At 39.9% G+C, this 26,631-nt stretch overlaps 2 protein-coding genes and 1 long non-coding RNA gene across 12 annotated transcripts in view; 1 reads left to right on the top strand and 2 right to left on the bottom strand.

The window, feature by feature from the left end:
- The window catches only part of sptan1 (spectrin alpha, non-erythrocytic 1), a 37,782-nt gene extending 30,521 nt beyond the window's left edge, over positions 1 to 7,261 (bottom strand). For 5 of the 6 annotated variants that reach the window (XM_024803052.2, XM_024803054.2, XM_024803055.2 and 2 more), the window contains exon 1: positions 7,118 to 7,261. The gene's annotated coding sequence lies outside the window, so the exon portion shown is untranslated. Of the gene's footprint in view, positions 1 to 4,542; positions 4,700 to 7,117 lie in introns of those variants that run through there. The other variant, XM_024803053.2, reaches the window with a different exon arrangement.
- Positions 1,207 to 21,311, top strand: LOC143419560 (uncharacterized). The gene is made up of 3 exons (XR_013099563.1): positions 1,207 to 1,334; positions 12,505 to 12,628; positions 20,616 to 21,311. It is a non-coding gene; the product is annotated as an uncharacterized LOC143419560 (long non-coding RNA).
- odf2a (outer dense fiber of sperm tails 2a) lies at positions 11,336 to 25,984 on the bottom strand. 5 transcript variants are annotated; one of them, XM_004575050.3, is made up of 20 exons: positions 25,861 to 25,984; positions 24,374 to 24,487; positions 24,094 to 24,207; positions 23,822 to 23,998; positions 23,124 to 23,317; positions 22,729 to 22,861; positions 22,462 to 22,587; positions 21,865 to 21,939; positions 21,678 to 21,749; positions 21,417 to 21,533; positions 21,009 to 21,194; positions 19,848 to 19,883; positions 18,333 to 18,442; positions 15,252 to 15,387; positions 14,932 to 15,042; positions 14,563 to 14,826; positions 13,971 to 14,071; positions 12,430 to 12,592; positions 11,719 to 11,844; positions 11,336 to 11,634 (listed from the first exon to the last, which is right to left on the bottom strand). In XM_004575050.3, the coding sequence occupies exons 1-20, from the start codon at positions 25,861 to 25,863 to the stop codon at positions 11,464 to 11,466; spliced, it is 2,529 nt and encodes an 842-aa protein (XP_004575107.3). In that variant the 5' UTR covers positions 25,864 to 25,984; the 3' UTR covers positions 11,336 to 11,463. The 5 variants fall into 5 exon arrangements, with proteins under 5 accessions (XP_004575107.3, XP_012771441.3, XP_004575108.3 ...); XM_012915987.3 differs by having other exon boundaries at positions 21,865 to 21,936; XM_004575051.3 differs by having other exon boundaries at positions 23,130 to 23,317.
- Positions 25,985 to 26,631: the final 647 nt, after the last annotated feature.

Below are 26,631 nucleotides of genomic sequence, written 5' to 3'. Positions count from 1 at the left end.
GTTAGATATTTCTTTAAAAGACCCCAGTCTTTGCATTTTCCTGTTTACATTTAAACATTGTTATTTTTCTCACATCCCACTTTACTGCTTTTCTTTGGACTCAAACATGGATACAAAGAGCAAGGCTGCATGCTTTAACTCCCACCCACCCTATCCTGTCTCTAGCTAAGCAACCAAAGGGCCGGCAGCTGAAATACTAAAAATGACAAATGGGGGTGGGGGCGGAAATTCCACATGCATGCGAACAGTAACTAGGCTTCACTACACAAAGAGAGTGCAGCAGTCAGCTCATTCCCACTGTGCCCTAGGCCCCATGGTTAAAGTATCCTTGAACTGTGGCCAACAACCAAGTAGGAACGTTACATCCAACAAAACAGGATACTAATCTATCATTTCCAGCAGCTTAGCTTTAAACAACATATCTGATTAAACGTACTCATAAATTCTTAATCAAAGCAGTAACAAGAAACTAAAAAGTATAAATGGTAAATGGACGGGTTCTTATTTGGTTCTTTAATACTCTAAGTGAGCACTCACACAAGCACTTTTTTTCTATGCTTTTTCTATGCAAGTGCTTTCTAACTAACAGCAACACACAATCATACTTGGATGGATGCATCAGACTTGGGGTTTTATCTTGTATCAAACCTGTTCTGTCTTCTGAACCGCAGCCACTCCAATGTGAGTATTAGTAGTTTTATGATTTTATCAAACTGAAACGTGAGCTTTTAGCCTCTCTAATAAGAAGCAAAACAGAAACAGGGATGGAGGTATTGATCTGTTTGAATCAACCTCCAAGCACAACAGCTGAGACCAGACTGAGTGAGGGCGGGGCTATGCATGCTGTTAGATCTGCGTGTTTTTGTTGATGCTGCAGACAGCAACACAAAAACCGATGGATAAATGTGAGACAATTTCCTGGATTCCACTAATTCCCTCTCTGAATGACGTGGGGGTATTAGTGAAGTCAGCAGTCTAGCTGTGTTCAGCTTTTTATCAAGAACCAGAGATGGTTTGGTCCCCATAGACGCTAATATTTCTCCAGACAAGCAAGCATCCCAGGGGCTCAACACATGCAAAAACTCACAAAAATCTAGTCCAACAGTGTACTGTAAGCCGATTACGACCATCAACCCACCGCCTGACACAAAGTGATCTCCAGCTTGCACCCCTCCCCCTCTCCTAACTCACCCCATATCAGAGGGCCTAAATCATTTCAAGGATTTAACTGGACTCAGCCTCATTCTGCACAGTCATGCTGGCTGCTATATGACTGTGAATCTCTGTCTCCATCACCTAAGAACCAACATGACATTCTCAAGCCGCTGACAAAGGTAACAGCAACAGAATTATTCATCTCACTTGTCTTATTCTTCTCTGGGTTTGCAAGCTTCAACTAATGCACACTGTTTACTCCTTTCTTGAAAAAAGGTAAATACGCTATAGTCAGACAGCACTGTGCTTCACAATATAAGCGCAGTCTCTACTGCTACTGCTTTAACCTGATAAAATCTTAGACATCACTTTATGTTCTAATTCCTTTAAAGCTGAAATTAATCCCTAAATCATTATTTTCATACTGCAAATTTTGCTGGTCTGACCTCATAAATGCAATGGCCCAGCAAATTTGTACAATCATTATATCCCTCTAATGTAATATAAAGATGACTAGTCTTAAGGGGACTGGATACATTATAGTCATTACTGTCAGATACCGGGTATAAATACTTCGACGTTTCAGTAAAAGTCTGACTGGAATTTAACATGTGAGTGTGAGCGAGTGTGAAGAACATTAGTGTGAAAGCAGGTCAATAACAGGCCTGTGACGCCATAAACACAAGACTGCATCTGCTGATAGCACTCCCTCCCCTTCTCTATCACTAGATAACAGCTTTCTCTCTTTTAGCCTCACTGCTGACAGTCAGGCAAAGGGGGTGGCCACAACCGTGTTAGCATGCCAGCTATATCCCACAGATGGTTGTAGTCATGTGACACTTGCTTCTATCTTCAAGACACATTAAAAATGTTATACTGGGCAGGAATGACAAAACTTTGAACAACCAGTTGCATAATACTGTGGAAGTCAGCAGCATTCCAAAGTCCAAGTATCTACTTTAAAGTGGACATGAAACACTTCATCTATAAAAGCTAATTTATACCATGGAGCCATGCTCTCAACAACTGACATAGATTTAACACCGTGAAGCTGGCTTTAAGAAATAAGTGTGTAAAGTTAAATTTTAAAAAACCAATAACTCTGGGAAAATAAGGACACTAAAACCAAAACTTTGTATAAGGAGGCCCCTTTTGTACCATCCCTGGGTGCAACAATGAGTTTTATGTTAAGAAACCCAGGATATACTAACATTCACTCTCCATCTCTTAAGCAGTCAGTGGTTCTTAGTTGTTTTGCTAGTGATGTAAAGTTCTGTACTGGAACAAGATGGTGCTAAACATGTTTTAAAAACTAACTTTAGGCACTTATTTCTTAGATCCAGCTTCATAGACAGGTTAAATCTATGTCAGCTTTTGAAAGCAGGGCTCCATGGTGTAAATTAGCCTCTATACATTTAAAGTTTCAGGTTCACTTTAACGCAGAAACACCCAAATTATCTCAATTTAGCGATTGTTCATTTCAATTTTATTTATATAGTGCCAAATTACAACAACAGTTGCCTCAACTATGAATATATTTGTCTGAAAACGTTCTAAAAAAATGTAATGTTGGGTTCACTGACAGATTTTTAGATTCCAGCTGCTTCTAAGTGTTGAGAGAAAACTTGCTTTGTCAGGTGATGAAACACTAAAGTGTGTGGGTGGATGGAGGACAATGGATATCGACCCTGAAATAGCTAGTATAATCAGGCAGCTCGGGAAGCAAACTGTGATGCCAACTTATCAGAAGGTGAGTGGTTCAATCCCCGGCACCTCTAAATCACATGTCAATGTGTCACTGGGAGAGATGCTAAACCTCAACATGAACCCACTGTATCCACTGGTGTATGTAGGTAAAAAGCATTTAAGTGCTGTACCAATTTTTGCATATGAATGTGGCTTGTAGACTAAAACACCCTTTGAGTGCTCAGTAAGGATAGAAAAGTGCTTGTAAGTACCTGCATGAATTTTTTATTGTATGGTCTCTAACACTGTCTATGCTTCCCTTTCTGTAGAATCAAAGCCATTAAAGTAAAACCATTAAGATATAAAAATGTAAGAAGGTATTCCATGTCATAAACACAGCTCTAACATGTGTAACACGGCAAACAACTTGGAGAGTTGTATAATATGGTCATATTTCAGAAACAACATGCCATTGTATGAAAACCCATTACTACGCCATGTAACGCCATGGTTATGCTAACAAAAACACAGCTATTAAGCCTTATTAAACAAAGTGCTTAATGCCAACTTAGATTCTCTGCAGTAGCAGTAGTAGACAGGATCACAGGAGGTGAATATCAAGCCAAGGACAAACCACACAGGATCAACTCTATCAAGTACATGTCTCAGATTAAGAGTGCGCTGAGCTTTCCTAAACACTGGGTTTATATCAGAGACGTCCACAGAGCAGCGGATGAAGTCATTCACTCAGCAACACCCAATCACTTCGGTGAAACATGTGTTTTGAATAGGGGTCACGTCTCATGAGCCGAGGCAGGCCTTTTTCCCTACTGAGGAATAGTGGAGGATGAAGGTGATGGTATAAAGGGAGTTATCCTGCAATCCAACACGTTTGTGGCCTTCTCTTAATCACTAACAAATGTTACAGTATTTGGATTTTCAATATTTTCTGTCATATACAGTGTTACAGTTTTGTCAGTGTCATATACACCCAAGCCTTTACAAGTAAAAATCCTCACCTCATTATGCTCAGACTGTTTCTCTACTCTTCGATCTCTGTGACATCACTGAGAAAATCGAATATGCTTATCTCGAACACACTCAAATGATAGTCTAATACTGACGAAGACGCACAGCCAATTGGGAGACACATCTTAAACATAGTGTGGCCCTCAGGGGAGACGAGGTAAGCTGTTTAAGGGTAGACTGAAGGGAAGCAATATTATTTTGAATACTGTAAATTGCTTGTAGCTACTTCAGTAGACTCCAGGAAAAGACATATTATCCATGGATTAGCCCCTTTAGTAAATATTAAATCTATGTCTGACATCGAAATTATATGGTTAACTTTATATAATACATTAAATAGAACTGAAGATAAAAAAATGTGCAAACCAGCACTAATCAAAGCATTAGCCCTGAAAAAAAAAAATGTTATCTGACAGGCACGAGAGAGGAGTAAGCCAACAAATCTAAGAGTTTTCTCAAAGACTGAACAGCCAGACTTTGAAGGGCATTTGTTAGGTTAACAGAGAAAATTTTTAAATGTTAATATCAGACTTCATGTGCATGCAAAGAATTTCACAGCAACACAAGACATGCAATAAAGAAACCTATTATCCCATAATGTCTCCATGAGAACAGGCTCAGTTGAAATCCAGACCAGATCAGAAAACTGCAAAACCAAAGCAATACACACACCAGATATGTCAAGTCTGGTTCCTCAGGTTCTCTTGTATCTTGAAAGAGCAGAGGCTACATCTGTGGCAAAGTCGTAGCCTGCAGCAGCATCTATAGACTTTACTGTACCCCTTAAAAGTCTGATACTGACGATAAAAAAAGAATTGTCTCATCTACTCCACAGACAGACGCATTGCACCTGCAATGACTATGCTGTACAAGAGAATAAGCCAAGATGTAGCCCTGCCCATGCGTCTCTCTCTCACTCTCTCCCTCTGCTCTGTACCTCCTCCCATCCCTTTACTCAGCAAAATAACATCCCAGCTGCCCTACGCTTTTCTCGAATCTTCTTTCTTAAAGAAACCAAAACACAAAGTGCAACACACTAACAACACACGGAGCCACACAGTGCTTACACAGACACAATCATTACCTTGAGTTTGGGTTTATCAATTGTCGACATGTTGCAGATCTGTATAGGGTGGCTACAGTACATGCCATCGATCCAGCAGTCATTAAAAAGCCATCAAAGGGGAGGAGTGGCAAAAAGAGGGCGCTTTCAGGAAGTTCATCAGATAATGCTTAAAGTACATCACTATACATTTGAGATCGAATAACTGGGTGTTAGGATGAGCGGAAAGTTCATGCAGCAGAAAGAAAATTAGTAGACTGGCTATGGTGCCTCTGCAAGCAGACCTGATAGGCCTGGAGACAGGGGGCCTAGTTTCTATTTAGGTCATAGTCACAGTGTAGTTCTACTGAAGAATAGCAATTTGTGAGCAATGCAGGCTGCTTGGCTTTTGCTGGTTAGAAATACTCAGTCTTCCATTGACAGAACCACAGGGTCTGGTGCAGCAATGATGTTGCTGATGTTAGTATCTTGGGTCCAGCTTTTTCACCAAGTTACTGTTTCAAATCAGACTGTCCTCATAGAAATTTTATACTGATGACAGTAAAAGAGTTCTTTGCACACTTCTGGATTCCAGATATCCCCACCAATTTGCTTTTTGATCCAATAAACAATCAAACAGAAACTTTAATTTTAAGCACTCTTGGCCGATATCTCAGGTGGATTTGACAGCCTCATTCTGTGCTCATATTTTAGATTTTTATTTCTTTAGCTCAACCAATGACAATTTGTGTCTGATATTAGTTAGATCAGAATAAATTAATGTTAACTGGTCTCACATAAGCTGATATGTTTTGTTTGTACATGAAAGCAGACACAGCTATGCTTTCTTAAATAAATGATTATACTATACAAACTCTGACAGTAAGTGTAAGGAGCTATAGTCAGCTGCCTCTCCAGTGACTTCCACCGTCCCTCCTGTTACTATTAAATGGCTCAGACTATGACATGGGCTTGCAGAATATGCGACACTGACATTTTAAGTTGTGAAAGTGGTCTGGCAAAAGTTAGAACACATACAGATCCCACTGAAACACAGATCCACAAACAGTTTTTCTTTAGAGGTACTGAATACAGGATTATATGGTATTGTTCAAGATAACATTGGTACAAACTTTTATGACATAAAAGTGTCATATCATGATATCGATTATACAGTGGCACCATGTATTTACATTCCTTAGTGCACACATTAATGAGACAAGCGTAGGTGAGTCCAACTGCTTTTGACAACAAAGCACAATGCTTAGGAAAGTTGCAAGAAAACTGGTGGAAACAGCAAAACTGTTTCACAATAAAAACATCAACATCGTATAACCGGGCTACAAAAGAACAGATGCTTGCTGTTGTTAATATATAAGTGACTCAACTGAGCGCAAAATGTATGTAAATGACAGTGTCATTTTCACATCCTTACTAAACTCCTTAAACACTAGCCTATTTGATTAGCAGTGTCTCCACCAAATTACATATAAATGATTAACTGTGAGTCAGTCCGCACTGAGATACAAGCAGGAGAGACAGATAAGGCCCGATGTTCAAAGGTATTCATCTGAACTGGGCGGCTCCCTTGTAGCATGGCCGACAAGCTAATGTAGCCGCTTCCATAAATATTATAAACCAATGCTTGATTAATTCTCAAAACATTAAGTGTAAAAACTGTGAGTGAAGATCAATTTCACTGGACAAGTAGGAAAAAACCTGTTAAGACTAACGGGCCAGCTAGCAGCTCATGAGTCTATACTCGCTCTTGAGAGCATATTAAATCGCCCACGACTGGCATCATAACAACATTACAACTTACATATAAGATTTATTATAGATAACCCCCCATCAATCAATCGACTTGTCCAAGTTTAAACCGATCATTTTGTTTGAATGCAGCGTACATTTACGGGTATCAATGAAGGCTAACGTCATTAGGTAGGCGGCTAAAGCTAACAAGCCGACCGCCTCAGAGCCAAACAGGTTTACTTCTTCGCTCGTCATTTAGGGTTTTTACATACCAGCTTAGAAAACATCGAACAATGAAAACGCTTGCAGCTGGTTAGCCTTAGCCATTCAGTTATCGAATGCACGGTATTTGGAGAGCAATGAAATTAATTCAACAAATCGTTTCCAGTTTGGAAACATGGTGCATGGAATCTGTTGTAATATACTCAATTCAAAATAACAGCACTTTCCTACCTCAGTGGGTTTATCAAAAAGTGTTTACAACTTGGTGCTTGTCCAGGCGAAACGACGACGAAGGACGTACAACCGCTGTCGATGGAGATGGGGGTGGCCTTTTTTTTTCTTTAACCCAAATGTGACGTCATTTTCAGCAGCTGCGCGGAAACAACCGAGGAGTGACGGGAGAAGCCGAAGCTCTGCTGATAACAGCGTCCAGTCTCATCCAAGGTCGCCAGGCTTTCTTTTTGTTAGTTGGCTTGACACAAACGTAACCCGCCGGGCTTTCTCTGCGAGTAACGATCCATATGAGTGCTGCCGGTTCCGGTCACAGACGCTATCAAATCAAGATGATAAAATGGTGATACAAATCTACAAAGATAAAAAGTGCAAATTCGACAAGACAACAATCTTCCGGAAACGCGTTAATCTTGTATTTTTGCACTCAAAGCCTTAAAATAAACATTTTAATTACAGTTAATTATTTTGAGTGCACATCAGAGCTGTGAAACTTTTCATACTATTTTTACATTAACTCCAAGAGGAAGTATTGTATGTTAGAGTCATTTTTTAAGATATGAACCTATAATACTTGATATTTTGTTTTAAGTGAAAATTACTTTCACAGTTTAAGTACAGCTGAAAGTGTCATAATTTGGAGAATTGCAGGTTAAGAACCCAAATGTAGGACTAACAGACACAGGCATGTCATGGACAAGGACCGAGCCCTTTTATTTTTGCCTGAAGTGCATATAACATACAAAATCCAGAGAGAAGCAAACAAACAGTAATGTCCAGATGAACAGAATCAGCTTTTTGGGTAAAAAAAACAAGGAGTCACTATGAGTATCCATCTGGGAAACATGGACAAATGAGTTTATAAAATAAACTTGAGGTAAAAGGGGAGCTAGAAACAGGAAGGTAAGTAAAGCTGAAGACAACTGACTAAAGGTAACATTAGAGACAATACACTGGAGACTATAGCAAAGTAAAACAGGTATTAAACAGAAACACTGCACATCAGTTAATGAGTCAGGCAAGTTGATAAATGCTGGACCTAAGGCCTAGGACCAAGACATACAAGATTACTTGATTACTCATCAGTTACTTGATGAAAAGGTGTAACTACTTTGATAGTGACTTAAGGTAAAATCCCATCTGAATCCAAATTTATGTTCGGGTCCTCTTTATTTGAATATTGCTCATGTTTTCGCTGTGTTATTTTGTTCCCTGATTGTTTTTAAAGGTATAATAATTTCCCTAGGGATTAATAAAGTATGCTGATTCTGATGAGAAGCAAGTTCAATACAGCCAGGCTTTCTTTGTATTAGCTGGCTTGACAGTCAGAAATAACAGAGAGCACAACAATAGCTGTCACATTTCTTTGTTAACCAAAGCATTCTGCTTCGGGATCTCAGCATATTCACATAAAAGGAGCATTTCATCTTCATCTCTTCCAATGAAAATCTTAATCTTCAGCTTGCCCTCCTGTCTTTTCATTAGTGCCCCTGTCTCCAAACCATACATCATAGCACGTCTCACTACCATGATCAGAACCTACAGCTATCAGGACCCCCTCCTCTAGAGCCAGCGCCTAATTTAGACCCAAGAGACAGACACTCTTCCTGCTTTTAAGATTAGGCTGAAAGGAAGTTTCTTTCTGTTAAAAGCGAGTTTTTCCTTCCCACTCTTGCTAAGTGTTTCCTCATAGGGTGTTTTGTGATTGTTGGGGTTTCCTTCTGATACTGTAGGGATTTTACCGTACAATATAAAACACCTTGAGGTGACTGTTGTTGTCGTCTCTTTGACAAAACAACTAAAAACCCACCTTTTTAAACCTGTGTTTAACTTTTATTTTTATGTTCTGGCATTTCTTTTGTGAAGCACTTTGTTATTGTGACTTGCAAGGTACAATTTGAAATTTTGCTTATTTACTCTTATTGCAGTAGCACTTGAGAGCCCAGAGATCACAGGTATTCAGGATGGATGTTCAGGCTTCTCTTCTGTGTTTCTTGCACACAGAGGCTTCTCCAGACTATTATTGAACCTTATTATGTAATGTAGATTAAAATATCCAGTCTTTGTAATATTAAACTGAGGAACATTATTCTGAAATTGTTCCAAAAGTTGTAGGCACAGTTTTTTGCAGATTGAAGAAACTTTGCCACCTTTACTTCTGAGTAAAGATGTAATTAAAAAAAATAAACCAGCCTTTTTACTGACCTGTTGCCTAATCAGCTGCAAAATGTTTCTCAATCTTTTGCTTTTATTAACACTTACTTTTCCAGCCTCTTTGTTGCCCCATCCCAACTTTTGAGATCTGCTCATACCATCGGATTAAAAATGAGCTAATAGTCTATTATTATTATTAAAGTCTATTTTTAGGGAAGTTTAAAACTATATAAAACAAACAAAATAAATATTAAGAGTATTGCCATTGTTACGAATTCAAATATTGGGGATGGATACAAGAGGAAAAACCACAATAACAACACTGGTCCGGCCGGGTTGAGTCAAACGATGATTTTAATGATCACACGCGTGGGAGATGGACACCGTACGCAGACAGCATCAGATCTCAAAATGGTGGAGCATTGATCAAACTCTTATAGCCTCTAGTGGCCCCCACCTAATCATAAAAGCCTAAACATTCACATTCTTTCTCTCACACAGCGCCTAAGCTACGACCTTGGCTCCCTGTTTATCTGCTCCTGCTGAGATGGGGCAGAAAACTCCAGTGTGTTCTGTTCTCTTCGAATCAGACAAATAAGGCGATGACTTTCTGCGAACAGTATTTCTTATAACTCAGCAGTATAATGCATCATAAAACAATATCATTCATTCACAATAAATCAGCAGTCTAATGTAATGCAAATCAGTTTAACAAATGCAATAGTTATCACCTTCTTCTAATTCAGGAGAATAATGCAAACTAAAACTACATAATAATTCACAATCTTTAATTAGGGGTCTAACATGGCATAAAATAATATTATAATCCCGCACCATATACTGGTATTGTACTTTTATACAAATATGATTACAGACTGCCTTTCTCATATCATTATTGTGATATATTCTTTTTTGTTTAGTTTTTTTTTGGCCAGGATAATCATGTAATGATATTTGATAACATAACAGCCGTACTATATGCCACTGATTGGAAAGTCTATTTGATTATGGCAAAAAAGAGAAAAGAAATATTTTTGCTTTATTGCTGGTTTAATATTATATTTAACATATATAAAACTTTCCATTATTAAATACACTCAAGTTTAAAAAACATGAATGACAGTTATTGATGCTACTCAAAATAATGATATTGATAAACACAATGCCTTGTACCAGCCAAAGGAAAATATTAACACCACTGTTTTCAGCTCCATACAAACAGAAGGAAAGACACATTTAAGTACTTACTGGATCAGAAATGCATGACTTGGTTTCGGCATACATACATACAAAAAAGTCAGCAACAGTACAAAACTGTGACTGTTAATTCTGGTGATAAACAGCTCTATTGTGATATGATATGGCCAACAGTGATGGGATGATTAAGACCTGGATGTAAAGGACTACCCCCCAGAAGGAGAGAGCCAGCAAAGCTGGTTTAGTAAGCACCCCCATTTCCCACACCCTGCTGCTGGGCGATGAAGAGTGGAAGCGGGACCAATGTCGACCGCAACCCAGGGCAACACTCATCTTCCACACTGCACACATTAGTCAAACTGGACCTCTCAAAGCCCCATCACCAGCACCTTGCGAAATCTCTTTCTGAAGGCAATATTAAACTGGCGAAACATCTCATGCAAGCACTGGCTTTTGTAAAGGTGTATGTCTGGGAGAATTACTTTCACAGAATTACACTTCTAAAGTTGTTTGCATTAGTGGTTCGCTGTTGTTTTGGTTACATCTTTTTTTTGTTATTAGTCTTTTAATATATTTTCACAACTACCTGTTATGAAAGCCCACATAGCCTTTCGTAACAGGAGCCAACCACTACCAAAAACTGCACTTCTTCTAAGTATACCCTCATAACCAGTGGCCGGGTTAAATACCTGTGGCTCTCTACCATTTCTTTAAAAATGTCTTTACACACCTAAATAAATGCAGTTGTCTTAAGCTCTTAAGGTCACTTAAGGCTCCATAGGGGAGTCAGACACTGTGGACTGCCATGATAAAAATCTGACTACAACAAAAATGAACATCTTTTACTGATAGGGACAAAATCAAGTGTGAGCTCTGTGGTAGGAAACTTTATTACAGCTGAGCTATTTAAACTGTGGTACCATCACAGCCTCCAGCTCTGCCAGCCAAATCTAGTGACAGGCTTAAGTCATGCCACTGTTCTGGAATATACACAATCAGCTGGGTGAGGAGGCTTGCAGAGAGCTGCTGAGGGAAAAGTCTCCAAACACACTAGCATAGGATCCTTTGAGGAACTGGACATAGTTTTGCAGGCTTCGATTAGTGCTGTCTGACTGCTCCAGGCGATCCTTCAAATCCTGCAGCTGGCTCTGGTACCGCCACTCCATCTAAGCATCAGAAATACATACTTTACAGACCAGCAGATGTTTCTACGCAGACAATTTTAGTCAGTAATTCCCAGAAGCCTTTACCTGCTCTTTGCTCCGTTTCAATTGATTAATTTCTGCAGTGGTCCTGCTGAGTTGGTTTTCTAGGTCCAGTATTTTGGACTGGGTGGAACGTTGTTTGTTGACAACACGTTCTTTGGTCTCTGACATCTGATAAACAGATCACACTGGATTTCACTATAATTTCTTTTATACACTATTTCAATGTTACATGCTCTTATAAACAAATTCAAATAAAAATATAGTCAGTGTATGTATATATGAAAAAATGGGTGTATCATATTTGACCACAGTTAAATTCAATCATCAATAAAGCCTATTTAATACAAGCTAAAAAGGAAACATTTAATAGTCAGAGATGCCAAGATATCTAAGGTGGTGACTGACTCAGAACACTAACCCAGAGCCCAATTCAAAGAAATGAAACCCGTGATTATAATACTGCTGAGGGAGTGGGCATTTAGAGCTAAAACATTGCATTTACAGATACACATACACAGTCCATTGTGTAGATGGAGTGGTTTAAAGGAACAACATATTTGAAGCAGTATCATTAAGTTTGCTTTATAATGTTAATTAAAATCCAGGTGTTTCCTCTGAAGCTTGCCGGGCTGTATGGTCTGTATGTGCTTTGTATCATCGTGTCTTTTTATTGTGAATTGCTGTCACACTTGGGGTTAATCATATTTTGTGTAAAGTTCTTTATAAGTAAATCACTATGAAAAAGGATCAGACTTGTTGGCGAGCATCATCCAGAGCCTCCTCCAGCCGATGGCTCAATAATGAGCATTCTCTTGTTTTTTCTTTTAGACGGAGCTCATTGCTGTGGACGGTCTCTTCTCGTTTTGCAATAACTGCTAGCAGGTCGCTATTCTGACTGCCGGCCTCCTTTAACTTTCTAGAAGATGGCAAACAAAAAGACAATGACAACAAGGTGCAGTTAGAGTATTTTCAATGAACATATATTTCAAATTGCGTAATTAACAGGCTTTGAGAGCGTATTTAATATTAAATCGATATAATTCAAATATGATTCAGTGGAATTCTGACAGGACAAGCAAGGCAGGACAAGCAAGGCAAGCACTGTCAAATTTAAAAATAGACAAATTTAATTGAATTTTCACTTGTTCCATTGGCAGATTTTTTCACTTATTCCAAGCAAAAATATCTTGTATTAAGTGAAAAAAAAACTGCCAATGGAATAAGTGAAAAATCTCTAGTTTCAAGATGCACTGTCTAAAAACAAGTTCATATATCTTACTGAAGTGTTACCCTGTAGCTGATTGTGTCTTATTTTAAGTGTGATGAGATTATTTTGACTAGAAATTAAAAAAATATACTTGGTAAGATTTCGAGTTTTTGCAGTGTATTGCCAGTCCCAGTCAGCAGTTCTCCTGCCCAACCAAACACAGCCTGAGCCAGCCAGCTTCCCATTCCTGAGTCAGCGGACAGCTTGCCAGAACTTTTTTGAGGCCTACCGAAAGACTCTAAACTCCTATCACACCCCAGTTTTTTCTATCAGAACTGCAGAAATTGCACCGGATACCCCCTCTGATACTCCTCTGCTGCTTCAGGAGACCCCCTGGCCAATCAAGCCTGGGAACTCTCCTTCTTCAGCCAGACGGGACATCATGATTCAATAGCTAAACAAACATCAGTGGATTTATGTTTGCTCAATTCTCACCTCACAAAATACAAATTCAGAATCCTGATATAAAATGTGCTGCTCCTATTTGACAGGGTCACTAATGTTTACCTCAGCATTTACCCAGCTCACAGGACATTTCTCTGCTTAAAAGCATTTCAGAGACTTGCTGACAACATGATTTTGTGGAGCAGCAAGTGTCTTCTGTCCACTCCCCTTTATGCTATGAAACAACGGCGTGCTGTCAATGGAGGACATGCTCCTTCACTTATGGCCAAACATAGTTCTATATGCTCTCTTCCCAGCCTCATATCATTAGTATTAAGAGGATTAGAAATGGCTGCTTCCGACTTTGTTAACTCCATCATTGTGTTTTATTTTGACCAATTGCAATACAACAAATGTCCCAGTAAGCCGGTTATGTTACCTGGGGTTTGGGTTTTTTTTTTAAACTGAAAAATCTGAATTTCATGAAACCTGCTTTCTAGAACAGGATCAGATACGGGGTTTTATTAGGAAATGACAAGGTGTAAAGACAAGAACAAGAAACAGCTGTTGGACGACATGGTGGTTGATTAATAATTATATATCTAGACATTATTAAAGTGAAACAGCATAAGAGAAGACGGACCTTTCCAAACTTTCTACTCGCTGCTGAAGCTGTCTGTTCTCCTCCAGCAGCACCTTTTTCTTCTGTCTAAGAAGCTCCATCTGGCTGCCTTGGGTCTCCACCTAACACAATAGAAGGCCTTTGAATAATGTATTTAGAAAACATTTTCACTGAATATTAACTGAAGCTGCACAGAGATGAAAAGTAGTCTCAGAATGGAATGGATGTGGCTCAAGAGACAAGGGGGAAAGTTGGTAGTTTGATCCCTGGCTCCTGTTAAAGTTGAAATGCTCTTGAGAGAGATGCTAAAACCCACATTACCCCCAGTTGGGTATGGTAGAATTGTTATTTGTGCCCTTTTCTACAAGTTTATTAGTCTGTTAGCTATAATTATATTAAAAAGCTATTTTTCCAAACTTTGTAAAGCACCATTGTATCCACACTTCCCAACAAGCATTCCTTTCTGCCCATCTATCATTTATTATCTGTCATCTCCATTTGTTCTTGCTCTTGTACCACTACCATCCTATATTTTTATTTTCATTAACATCATTTCAATATTGTTAATATTTTTAATGCTATCTTTGGCTATAAAGCATAAGACTGTTGTAACCTTCATGCGGAGATCAGTCAGTGCTGTGCTGAGATCCAAGCTGTGTTTCTCCTGGCTGCACTCCCTATCCTGAGCTTCCTGCAGCTGTAGCTGGGAGCGCTGTAGGGCTTCAGGAAGAGGCTCCAACTCTGCCAGCCGTCCCAGAAGCTCCCTGCGCACTTCATCGATCTCCTTCTCCAGCTCCCCCTGCACCGTCTGAGCCTTCTGCTCTGCTTGAGCCAGCCGAGCACAGTACTCATCTGCCTCAGCCTGGGTTTTCTCCAACTTTGTAGATATGGTTTAACAGGACAACAAGGACAATAACGGTGTCATTTCTGTACAATGACAATGTAAAACTGTTGTATCCCCATGAGAGTGTGAAATAATGACCTGCATCTTATAGCTGTCTAGGAGGCCCTCATACTGTCTGATGGAAACTTTGACCTGTTGAAGCTCTAACTGAGACACGGACAGCTTCTCCTCCACCGCAGACGCTGTAGCCTGAGAGAAACAGAACTTTTATTAAATAAAAATGACAGTTCATACTCCTAATGCAATATAAGTCAACCTAAAGCTATTAGAATCAGTAATGGAAAGATTACATCCAAGCCGCAAAAGCATAACAGATGTGTCTAAATTCTGATCAGGGCATGGTTTCATTAACATTTAGCAAATCTGTTATCATTAATAAGTGACTTTGGCTGTTTCACCTTGAGGGATTGGTTCTCCAGTTTGGCAGCAGTACTCTCTGCAGTGATTTCACGGAGACGATCCAGCAGCGCTTCTTTCTCTGCTCTGCCTTTATCCTTAGTAGTATGAAGCTGCTCAGTCAGCTCTGCTATACGGCTGTCATACCAGATATGATAACAAGTTAACAAGGATTAGATTTCCATTCATATAAACAAAATCCATCTGAAAGAGCAAAAGTCCAAAGTCAAAATTCTATTAATGAAGCTTGGTAACTGATTTCATCACAACGGGATCTTTGTGATTTTCATGTTACATTTTCTGGAAGCTTGCCCTTATCTGAATTAAGGGTCTAAAGACTTATATATGGTTCAATAATGTTTAAAAGGTCCACTGAGCACACTGGTTTGTGATATTGGACTAAATAAAAACGCAAGTAAAAATAAATTCAATTCAACTTTATTTATATAGTTGTGATGTCTGCTGCTGCAGATTGTGTGGAGTGAAGAGAGTGCAGACCCAAATGCAGACAATGGAGATGTGATGAAGTGAACAGAAAGTGAGCAGTTTATTTCTGGCTGCACAAGACTACAAACAAAAGCAAAGAAGGACTAAGATGGAACTAACAGAAGCTATACTGGGAAAAGCTAAAATACTAAGTACATGAAGCCTAAGACCTGAAACCTGAAACTTGGAACACAAAGGAAGAAAAGCACCAACAAGAGACAGACAGAGGACTAAATGCACAATGATAACAAGGAAATGGCAAACAGGAGGGAAACACAGCTGCGACTAGTCAGAGACAATGTGACAGGGAGGAAGCAACCCTGAACACACTAAACGCAAGACGCGGGACTATCAAAATAAAACAGGAAACATGAGAAACAAGCTGAGACACGGACCGCTGGGACTGCTGAAGAACAGACATGAGTATATAACGGACTCGACGTGACACATGAAACACAGGCTTTTGTTTCTGTGCCTCCCCTAAGGCGTAGAAACAACAAATATAACCAGAAACTAACTAAGTGAAAGTATATTCAAAAACCAGGAAACAAAAACACAGGGTGCCCAGACCCAGGACCATGACAATACTGCCAAATCACAACAACAGTTCCCTCGAGGCGCTTTATACAAATGACTTGCAAATCTCATAAACTCATTTTATTTTATTCACAACACAATATAGAATATGTAAAATATGAAAACATATCAAGTATTTAAACTGACAAAGAAAAACACTGGTACATTTTGAATTTGATGGGAGCAACACATCTCACAAAATTTGGGACAGGGCCATGTTTCCCCCCGGGTAGTGTCCCGTTTTCTTTTAACACGCGTCCGTAAATGTCTGGTAACTGAGAAGATCAGCTGCTGGAATTTTGAGAGGAATGTTGTCCCATTCTTATCTGATAGAGGATTTTAGCTACTCAACAGCCATATGTCTTCTTTTTCATATTTCTTATTTCATAATGTGCCAAATGTTTTCAGTTATTGAAAGATCTGGGTCAGCCTGCAGGCAAGCCAATTCAACCCCCAGATTCTTCCACTACAAAGACATGCTGTAGGAATAGATTAAATGTGCAGTTTAGCATTGTCTTGCTTAAATATGCATATTATGCACACAGGGAGCATATTTTGCTCTAAACCTTTCAGCATTGATGGCGCTTTTCCAGATGTGAAACCTGCCAATCCCCCCCTGACATTTACGTTTTCCAAAAAGATTATCAAATTTCAATTTGTCTGACCACAGCACAGTTGCTCCACAATTTGCAGATGCAGATTTTTTTGGAGATTGTTGTAGCTACATAGCTATTCTGGCATCACCCGTCAGTTTGTAAATGTCCATTCTGAAGTCTCAAAGTCAACCTTTCCACCATCTTCATCACAAAAAACAGTGATGGACCCTGACAGTGACGAAGGGCACCTCTGACTGTGAAACCACTTGCTAGTACGCTCACAAGTCGTTAGCCAATGAGAAAGCAGATAACACCACAGCTCATCCTGCTTTATGTAACATGGTATGATAATGTTTACATTATTTTATTCAGTATGACCCAAAATGCATGACTAGGTCAAAGAACACAGTAGCAAAGTGTTTGCAGAGGGGAACACAGAAAGCCTATAGACTTCTATAGGACTGGAAGTGTTTTTGCAACCTCAGCTAGTGCCACCAGGTGGCATGGATGGATATAATGCACTTCCATACCGGCTTCATTTTTTTTGACCAGCAATCTATGGCAACCTTTTTTTTTTTTTTTACCATCTATGTTACGCTGAGAAATTCTGCATCCAAGATGCTGCTTTTATAATCATGTTACTAACCTGTTGCCAATGAACCTAATTAGCTGCAAAATGTTCCTCCAGACATTTTTTTCAGTACCACCTACTTTTCCAGACTATTACTGCTCCATTCCAACTTTTTTGACATGTGCTGATATGTTCTATTGTCAATATAATATGGGTTTATTAGATTACACAGTTTTCACCTTGAGGCGATTGTGGTTCTGTTTTGGCGCTATATACATAAAAATTTAATTAAGTTGAAATTTACATCTCACACACACGTTTTCCTTAGGATCACATTTTATTTTGTATTTTAACAAAACAGCCAAACAAATGAGTCTCAGCAAGAGTGCTCCTCTCAGAGTTTTGCCAAAGTACATACATGTACATATTGTGTCAACTACATTTTCTCCATATCTGCATGTCTCTCACATCCCACCCTCAAATGTACTGCTATATCCAACTTCAGCTCAAACAATTCCCTGTTTATTTCTCTCCCAGAATGATACTGAAAGCAAGAAAGCTTGATGAATGAATGAAGGGATGCTCGGTATATGGCTACAGTCTATAACCCTATGCTAATGTCATTAGTGGTATAAGGCATTTTGCTCTGCACAATTACCAATGTGACATTTGAAGACCTTGCAAATGTCAAAATAAAAATGTATTCATGGTGATTTTCCAAAAATATCAACAGACTTTTATTGTCCTGCATGCTATTCAGCTGTCCAAAACGCCTTTGTGAAAAATAAAAGGAGTTTAGGATCTTGGGTTTTTTATCCCCCCTTTGTGAACAGAGAAAAGGAAAATGCAGTTACCTGTTCAATAGCGACAATTCAATATCCAGTTTACTCTTGTCTTTTGCTTCTCGTGCATGTTGACTCTGCCATGTCTCAGCTGCTGACAGCACCTCTGCTATCTGCTTCTCCTGCAATTGGAATACATCTTTGTCACTGTTCACTAATACTGGTTGATTCAGTTATAGTCATAGTTGGGCACTGGTTTGTTTTTAGACTTCTCCTGGTATGAGGTGCTTATGTTGATATGCTGTATTTGATTGTACATTATGGTCAAATATCTCCATTTGTTGAGTTCTAGAATCATGTCCAAAGACATTTTGGAAATGTACATAAACATATAGTAGAACTGTAAAAACCTGTAATCTGTAAATCCACTGTTGTGTTTGTGACCAGCTCTGTCTATGAACATGCTGCAGCTGTTTTTTAAGTTGAAAAACACAAGCACTGTGCTGGATTGCTGGTGATGTATGAATGGCTCGACCTTTTTAAGGAGCAAAACGAGTCCTGTTTTTCCTTGGTTTTATGACTTTACATCATATGGCATCAAGCTGTATGCCAGAAAATTTGCAAGGCTTTAACTCTTTGATGCACCTCACCAGAAAGGATCAAGAGCGAGGACACACTAAGTGTGGCTGAATGATGCCAAAGACAGAGAAGGTGATCCAAACTAAAGATGTAGAACTACCGGGAAGCAAAATAGTAGACTAATGGGATAGCTATAACCTCCTGGGGTTATCCAGAAAGTTATAGCTATCCTGTATGTCTGCTATTTGCTCTCCAAGCCAATAGGACCATGACAATGATGCAAAGAGAACAGCCCTGCCAAATATTTCCAGAGGGTAAGATAGTACTGACAAACCAGCCCAGTTGTAGTAATAAGGTCCCAGACATTAATATCTACAGTACCTACTACTGGTCATCATATAAGCAGCCAGAATAATATTGCTTTTTCTACTGAATTAAAGTACAGACTCTCTATAGGTGTGTCAGAGCTGCATGAAATAAGACTTTTGTTCATAACCCACCTGCACACTTACTCAGAGCTGACTGAACTATTTCTGATCTGCTGCTCTGGAACTTAAAACTCCACATTACCAGTTCATCTACTCAAATTTCAGGCTCACACTCTGTGGTGTTTATTACATTTGTTTGCTGCAGTACGGACCAGAGGGTTGGACTATGAAGCAAGTTTGACAGGCTTTCTTTAAGTTAGCTGGCTTGGCAACTCTTCAGTCAGTGACAAAGACGATGAAGAAGGCTTCAGGATCTGGGCAGGCTCAAATAAAAGAAGGCATCAAATGTTTCTTTTAACTGTACCAATGGTCGAATTAACTGTGATTTATCACATTTTTTTGGAAATCTGGGCCACATTTGTGCCTGATTACAGCCAAACCCACTGAATCCAGAAATCACTTAAATAGAACCTGCGTGACAAAGAGAAGCAGGCTAAAAGATCTGAAAAAGCTACACATCATGGTACAATCTAAAGAAGCAGCCTAATGATTAAGAAGAACAGTATGGGCTCAAGCTCACACTCTTAAGCACCTGAGATCCTTCTGCAACCAACCTCTGAAAATAATGAAGATAAAGTGGCATCAGTATTATACTGAATCTAAAAGAAACATCTCCTTAAATTAGTTTTCAAATATACAAAGAGTCTAGTGTCACTGCATCTTCTTAAAGACAAAACAGCAAAGGTCATTAGGAGGATGGTGAATGGCAACTGTAAAATAACACATCATAGATGCACATCTAGACAGTCAGTATTCTTCATAAGACCCGTCTTCTCTGCGACACACTGGAACCAAACTAACTGCAGATCCTGAAGTCAAACTAGGAAGAAAATCCTGCTCCTCACATACAAGGTCTTAAATAATCAGGCCCCATCTTATCTTAATGACCTTGTAGTACCATATCACCCTATTAGAGCACTTCGCTCTCGCTCTGCAGGCCTACTTGTTGTTCCTAGAGTATTTAAAAGTAGAATGGGAGGGAGAGCCTTCAGTTTTCAGGCCCCTCTTCTGTGGAACCAGCTTCCAGTTTGGATTCAGGAGACAGACACTATCTCTACTTTTAAGATTAGGCTTAAAACTTTCCTTTTTGCTAAAGCATATAGTTAGGGCTGGACCAGGTGACCCTGAATCCTCCCTTAGTTATGCTGCAATAGATGTAGGCTGCCGGGGGGGATTCCCATGATGCATTGAGTTTTTCCTTTCCAGTCACCTTTCTCACTCACTATGTGTTGATAGACCTCTCTGCATTGAATCATATCTGTTATTAACCTCTGTCTCTCTTCCACAGCATGTCTTCTATCCTGTCTTCCTTCTCTCACCCCATCCGGTTGCAGCAGATGGCCCCGCCCCTCCCTGAGCCTGGTTCTGCCGGAGGTTTCTTCCTGTTAAAAGGGAGTTTTTCCTTCCCACTGTTGCCAAAGTGCTTGCTCATAGGGGGTCATATGATTGTTGGGTTTTTCTCTGTATCTATGAAGCGCCTTGAGGCGACTTTTGTTGTGATTTGGCGCTATATAAATAAAATTTAATTGAATTGAGTTGAATTGACTTATATGACAAAATCAAACTGAACAGAATATAATTGACAGAAATGACATAATATAAAAAACAGCAGAACAAGTTTAATATCCATGACATTAAAGGTTTTAATAGACTGGTATGTCTGCGCTGTGGAAGGACGTACCATGTCCAGCAGCTGGATGCTGAGATGGCCTGCAGTGTCCTCGCTGCGCTCAGCTCGCTGCTTTTGGGCCCGTGCGGCTCGTTTCAGAGCCTCTCGGTCTGCGCCTGCCTGCTGCTTTAGTGTCACCAGCTGATCTGTCAGATGTTTTATCTCCACCTTCTGCCGATTGGCTGCTTTTTCCAGGTTCTGTACCAATGGCAGAGGATAACAGACGCATAGATAACGATATACTGAAAAAAACATGTCTGACTACAATACAAACAACTGGACAAATATAGATTGCAATAAATATATATTCTCCAGGGTGTGTGTTCACTGACTATCATTTCTTTCTTTCCATCCATCCATCCATCATTATTATACACAGCACCAAAAACAGCAACAGATGGCAGAAGATACCACACAAACCTTTATCTGCACAGTGAGGCGACTGTTCTCAGCGTCTTTGCTCCGGAGCTGTCCTTGTAAATGAGCTCGTGTTGACTCCAGGCTCTTTGAAAAAACAGCTGTGCTCCTGGCATTGTCCTGCATTTCCAAAGCCAGCAGAAGATACTTGTTTTGTGCTTTGACATTTGTTAGTTCTAAGATTATATGATATGAGTAATGCTGCAGTGAAAGAATGCCGTATGGAAAATTTCAGATGAAGAGAGCTCTAAATAAGACAGCCACCTTTTCATCATCTAAGAGCTTGGCAAGTCGATTAACCTCTCGGTCTTTCTCTTGAAGTTTAACAACAAGATGCTGTAAAAGGAAAGAAAACATATTATTTCTGACACAAAAAAGGAAACAACACAAAATGGATGTATTTTGTGAGGTTACTTAAACAAAAAGAATTTGTAGTTTCTATTAAACTCACGGCATTTTCAGCTTCTGTGTCTGCCAGTTTCTTGAGTAATTCGTCCTTCCTTGACAGCTGGAGTGACTCCATCTGCTTTAAACCATCCACACATATAAAACTTCACCAGTTTCTTTAACAAGCATTTACTGCATCTACAAAAGTGTTAAGAGACCAACCAAGGCTAAATATTGTGACAGAATATAATCAACTTACTAAGTAAGGATTCATTTATTTGAAAATTACAACAGATCTGCACCATACTGGCAAATCTAGCTTCCTACCAAAACTACGACTGCGACAGGCCCCCTTTTCTCACTCTGTTTCTCTTCACTGAGGTTTCCTTGTGTTGTTTTCATGTGAAAGAATACTGTCCCAGAAACAGTTCAATATTTACTCATCTAAAGGCAGCATGAGTTCCTGTGTATTTTGTGCTATTGTAAATTGGCAGTTGGATTAGACTGAGGTTACGGTTCATTCATTGGACCCTGCTTGCATGAAATGGATCATCAACACAGTCCTGCAACCATTTACACTGGAGCTTAAGGCGCAATAGGCTCTCTTTAGATTTCTCCAAATGATCTGTGCTGTAAATCAAAAAATCATCTTGCACAGTACCTGAGATTCATGCTGCTCTCTGAGAAGCTTCCGCAGTGTTCGGTTTGTGACCTCAAATGTCTCCAGTTTCTGCAGCAGCAGCTCGTTCTGACAGGCCAAGGCTGAAGACTCAGAGCCAAATGGCTTCTTCAGCAGCAAAGACACAGACAGAGATAGAAACACTGCATCACGAAACACTGAGAAAGCCTCCTGTTTCTTTCTAAAGTTCCCATGTTCCCCTAGTCTCACAGGACACATTGAAAGAGCAGACCCTGAGGTAATACTCACATTGCTACCAGAAGCGCACAGATTGAAAATGGACTCTCGCAGGGCGGAGGCTTGCTTTGCAGCTGCTGCTCCATTCACCTCAGCCTCCATCAGCATCCTGAGTAAAGCATCTTTGTCCTGATGCCCACTGTCACTGTGTAGGAACAAACAGACCTTAAATCACAAACATACTACTACTCGAACATGAGTTTCATAAACGTCATACTCTGAAATGACTGTCCCACCTTTATGTCACATACGCTAACAGGTAGTATAGTTGAAATGCAGTTGAATCAAGCTATTTTCTTTCAGTTGCCTATAGTATAATTAACCACCCAGATCTCTAAGCCCTTTGAAAATGAGGGCAAAGAGAGGCTGTTTGTCACGTGAAGGGTTGGGAATGAGTTTGGAATCACATTTGCCTGTTACAGTCATTCTCCTCCAGCATCTTCTCCATGGAAAGCCGTAACCTGGTGTTTTCCTTCTCCGTCTCCTCCAGCTCTTTGGTCACCTCAGCCAGCTCCTCTTCCTGCTCAGCGATCACCCGCTGGGACACGCTCAGCTGCTTCGACTGACGCTCTAGCAGTCGTTCCTTCTTTTGCATTTCTACCTGCAGATATACCGGATAGGTATAAGTGAAAAAGGACATGTGGACCAACGCTTTAAGCACAGAAATCGACAAGAAAACCTCGCTGCTCTTTGTGATCATCAGATGTGGCAGTTTAAAATGAGGGCAAGTCTTTCAATGGGGTAAATGAACAGGTTATCTCCCTGCTATACTTATTACACGTGAGTGGCAAGACTGGAGAATTTTGACTAAATTAATACATTTCTACATTTAGATTTTACCATTCAATTTCCAGGAGTTCAAATTTCCAGGAGTATTTAAAACAGTTTCCATGGAATAAACCCATTTATTGTCTGGGTGCCCTTAAATGGTTATGTAACAATAAATATGTAACAAGACTCGCCTTGAAAATCCCATGTAAGAAAAATAGAAATCAACAATGTTTATAACATAAGTACTACTAACAAACAAATTATAATCTGAAATCTGTCTAATTAATAGTAAGGTTAGGGTTGTAGGTTGGACAGTTGCTTAATTCAAACTGACCTCATTTTTCAGCGAGCTGACTTCAGTCAATAAGTTGTCAATCTTCCTCGTGTACTGGCTGATTTGTCCATGTAGGCCTTCTTCCTCCTCTGATGCAAGGTCAGCTAACTGAAGTGCAGACTGCGAGCTTTCAGGTTCTGGTTTCGGTGGTGTGATCTCAAGGTTGTGCGTTGGCCCCTTGGTGCAAAATATACCGTGACACTATATCTTTGATTGCGTGAGTGTTTTTAAAAAAATAGCAGAGTGGACTGGAAACTGAGAGAAGGTATTACCTCCCACTTATATGTGGCATCACGTATGGAGGTCTTTCCTGGCGTGATCCCCACACCTCGAGTTTTGACTTTAGCTGTGGGACGAAGGTCTGCTTTGTTGACTGCAGTCTTCCCCTTTAAAATACAGTGTGCTTATATTAATTGCATTTATTAGAATGGGCATGTACTATGGGCATGAGTGAGCAAACGGCTTATGATCAAGAGATTAGATTAGGAGAAACATTCACAATAAAACATGAACAACATCACAAGACAGACAGTCCACATACAAATATCTAACCTGAGGTGACCTGCCAGGACTCCTCTGGCTTTCCAGGTGCACGTGTACTGGCACGGTGTCATTGATGTGCACATGAATTGGAGGTGAATTTGAGCGTGTTCTTGTGATTTTCCTCTGTGGCACATGAGCTTAAGTAAGAATAAGCTTAATAGAACAGCATGTAGCTCAATAAAAAAAAAAACAACAATATCTTAATAATTTGCGAATAAATACGACAGGATATGTTAGTTTGAGTGCACAAAATCCATAATTTTCTGTTAAGGTAAGTCAAAAACAGCTAGAAAAATTACTGGGTATTCTTTTACAAAAAGAATGTTATGGATATGATCCGACACAGATTCTGGATCCTGTCCACTCTGGTTACTCCCAATGAAGATCATCAACTGCCACCTCCAGCTCAACACACTCATTTCTCTTGTGCACTGCTTTCGATGTTTCTAAACGTTTCTACCTTTACTAACGCTGTTCCTTGCATGTTCACCTTTCCACCTCATCTACTGTCTGGATTCTAGTGACACTCGTGCCTCTTCTCTCCAGAACATGCCTCCACTTCTCCAGTCTATTCCACCTATTGTTGAAGCTGAGGAGGGGTTCATCAGCTTTACCCCTCTGTAGTTACTAGTGCTCCGCACATCTGTCAAGACGTCCACTACTCTGTCTCCCAGACATCTCTATACCTGCACAGGTATGTCATCTGGACGGACTCTTCATCATCTTCACAGCTCCCCTCACTTTCAGATTCCCTAACTTTCCTCATCAATCCTCGTCTCTCTCGTTTTCTTCATTCATCAGCTCCTCAAAGAACGTCTTCAATTTCCTCAACACACTTTCTTCTTAGCACATTTCTGTCCTTCATCAATCTCTCCTTTTTCACATCCTTTCCAGCTTAATCACACAGGTTGGTCCTTTTTTCCTTCCTTAGGAGGAGAAAGGTGCTGTCCTATGTACACAGTACTTGGACAGCTTGAATCCAAATACAGTGCTCCTGGCCTTGCTTCCATCTGTTCTCCTGCACACGCAATACTCTAAGTATCGCTCTAAGACTCTACCTTCTTCCTCCTCTCCATCATAGCAGCCAACTCTTTTGCCTTGTACCAGACATAGTTCCTATATTTCAAAACAGTTCCTCTGCAAACACCTCTGCACTCCTGCCTTTCCTCACATCAAACTTGCTTTCCCTCTTTCCTCCTAGGCACAGTTTCCACCTTAACTCTTTGGTCTATCAACACCTATCAGCATCTATCACTCACTCCGTCACCGACAAATCTGATCCTCATTCTTGTATTTGATGTCTGATTAGGAAAAGACTTTTGGCTGACGCCCCATTTATTAATGTATAACCAAAGAGTACACTTCATATCGACATTGTTTTAAACAGTTGGCGAAGTTGTCATGAGGTCACTATTCCTTCCCATCACATTAGCTTCAAACCTTCACGACAGCATTTTTAGGATGTGTATAGTAAACGAACAAGTCAGGAATCTTACCATAGGAGAAACCGTAAAAATACACCCCCCAAAATAGAAATATAATTCATTGGCAAAGCACCATTTAATGCTTCGAGAGGAGTTGGATTGGAGTCAACGCCAACAGACAAAGCTTCTTTCTGGTTGGTCACTTTAAAGCACGTGACGTCTTTCTCAAACAGAGATTGGAGCAGAGTCGACGACGTTACGTCACTTAGCAACACACTTAACAAGCTACCAAAGAGAATAGCTGAATGAAGATGAACCTCCCCCGCTAGGTCAATTCCATTTTCTAAAGTAAGCTCACCACTCAGCAGCCATCTTGAAACTCACTCGGACTCTTACTTTGAATCATCAGAGGAACAAGAAGCAGTCAAATGCGGTAAAGCGTTTTTCTTCTGCCATCATCTTTGCTGTCGCGAATCTCACGTTTCTGTTAATGCAATATATGCTAAATGACAGAAAAAGAAAACAAAAATATACATGAGTACATCGTTGTCTTCCTTCTCTCACCCCAACTGGTCCCAGATTACGGCCCCTCCCTGAGCCTGGTTCTGCCGGAGGTTTCTTCCTATTAAAAGGGAGTTTTTCGTTCCCACTGTCGCCAGAGTGCTTGCTCATAGGGGGTCGTATGATTGTTGGGGGGGTTTTCTTTGTATTATTATAGGGTGCACTTTACAATATAAAGCGCCTTCAGGCAACTGTGATTTGGCGCTGTATAAATAAAACTGAATTGAACTGTTGTTTGTTTGGGAGGAATTAAGTTCAGTGTAGTTGAGCAGTACCCCAGCA

Source organism: Maylandia zebra, linkage group LG7 (assembly GCF_041146795.1).
Source record: "Maylandia zebra isolate NMK-2024a linkage group LG7, Mzebra_GT3a, whole genome shotgun sequence".
NCBI classification, from domain to species: Eukaryota; Metazoa; Chordata; class Actinopteri; order Cichliformes; family Cichlidae; genus Maylandia; species Maylandia zebra.
The sequence above is the reverse complement of the archived record's forward strand: the minus strand, read 5'-3'. Positions and strand labels throughout refer to the sequence as shown.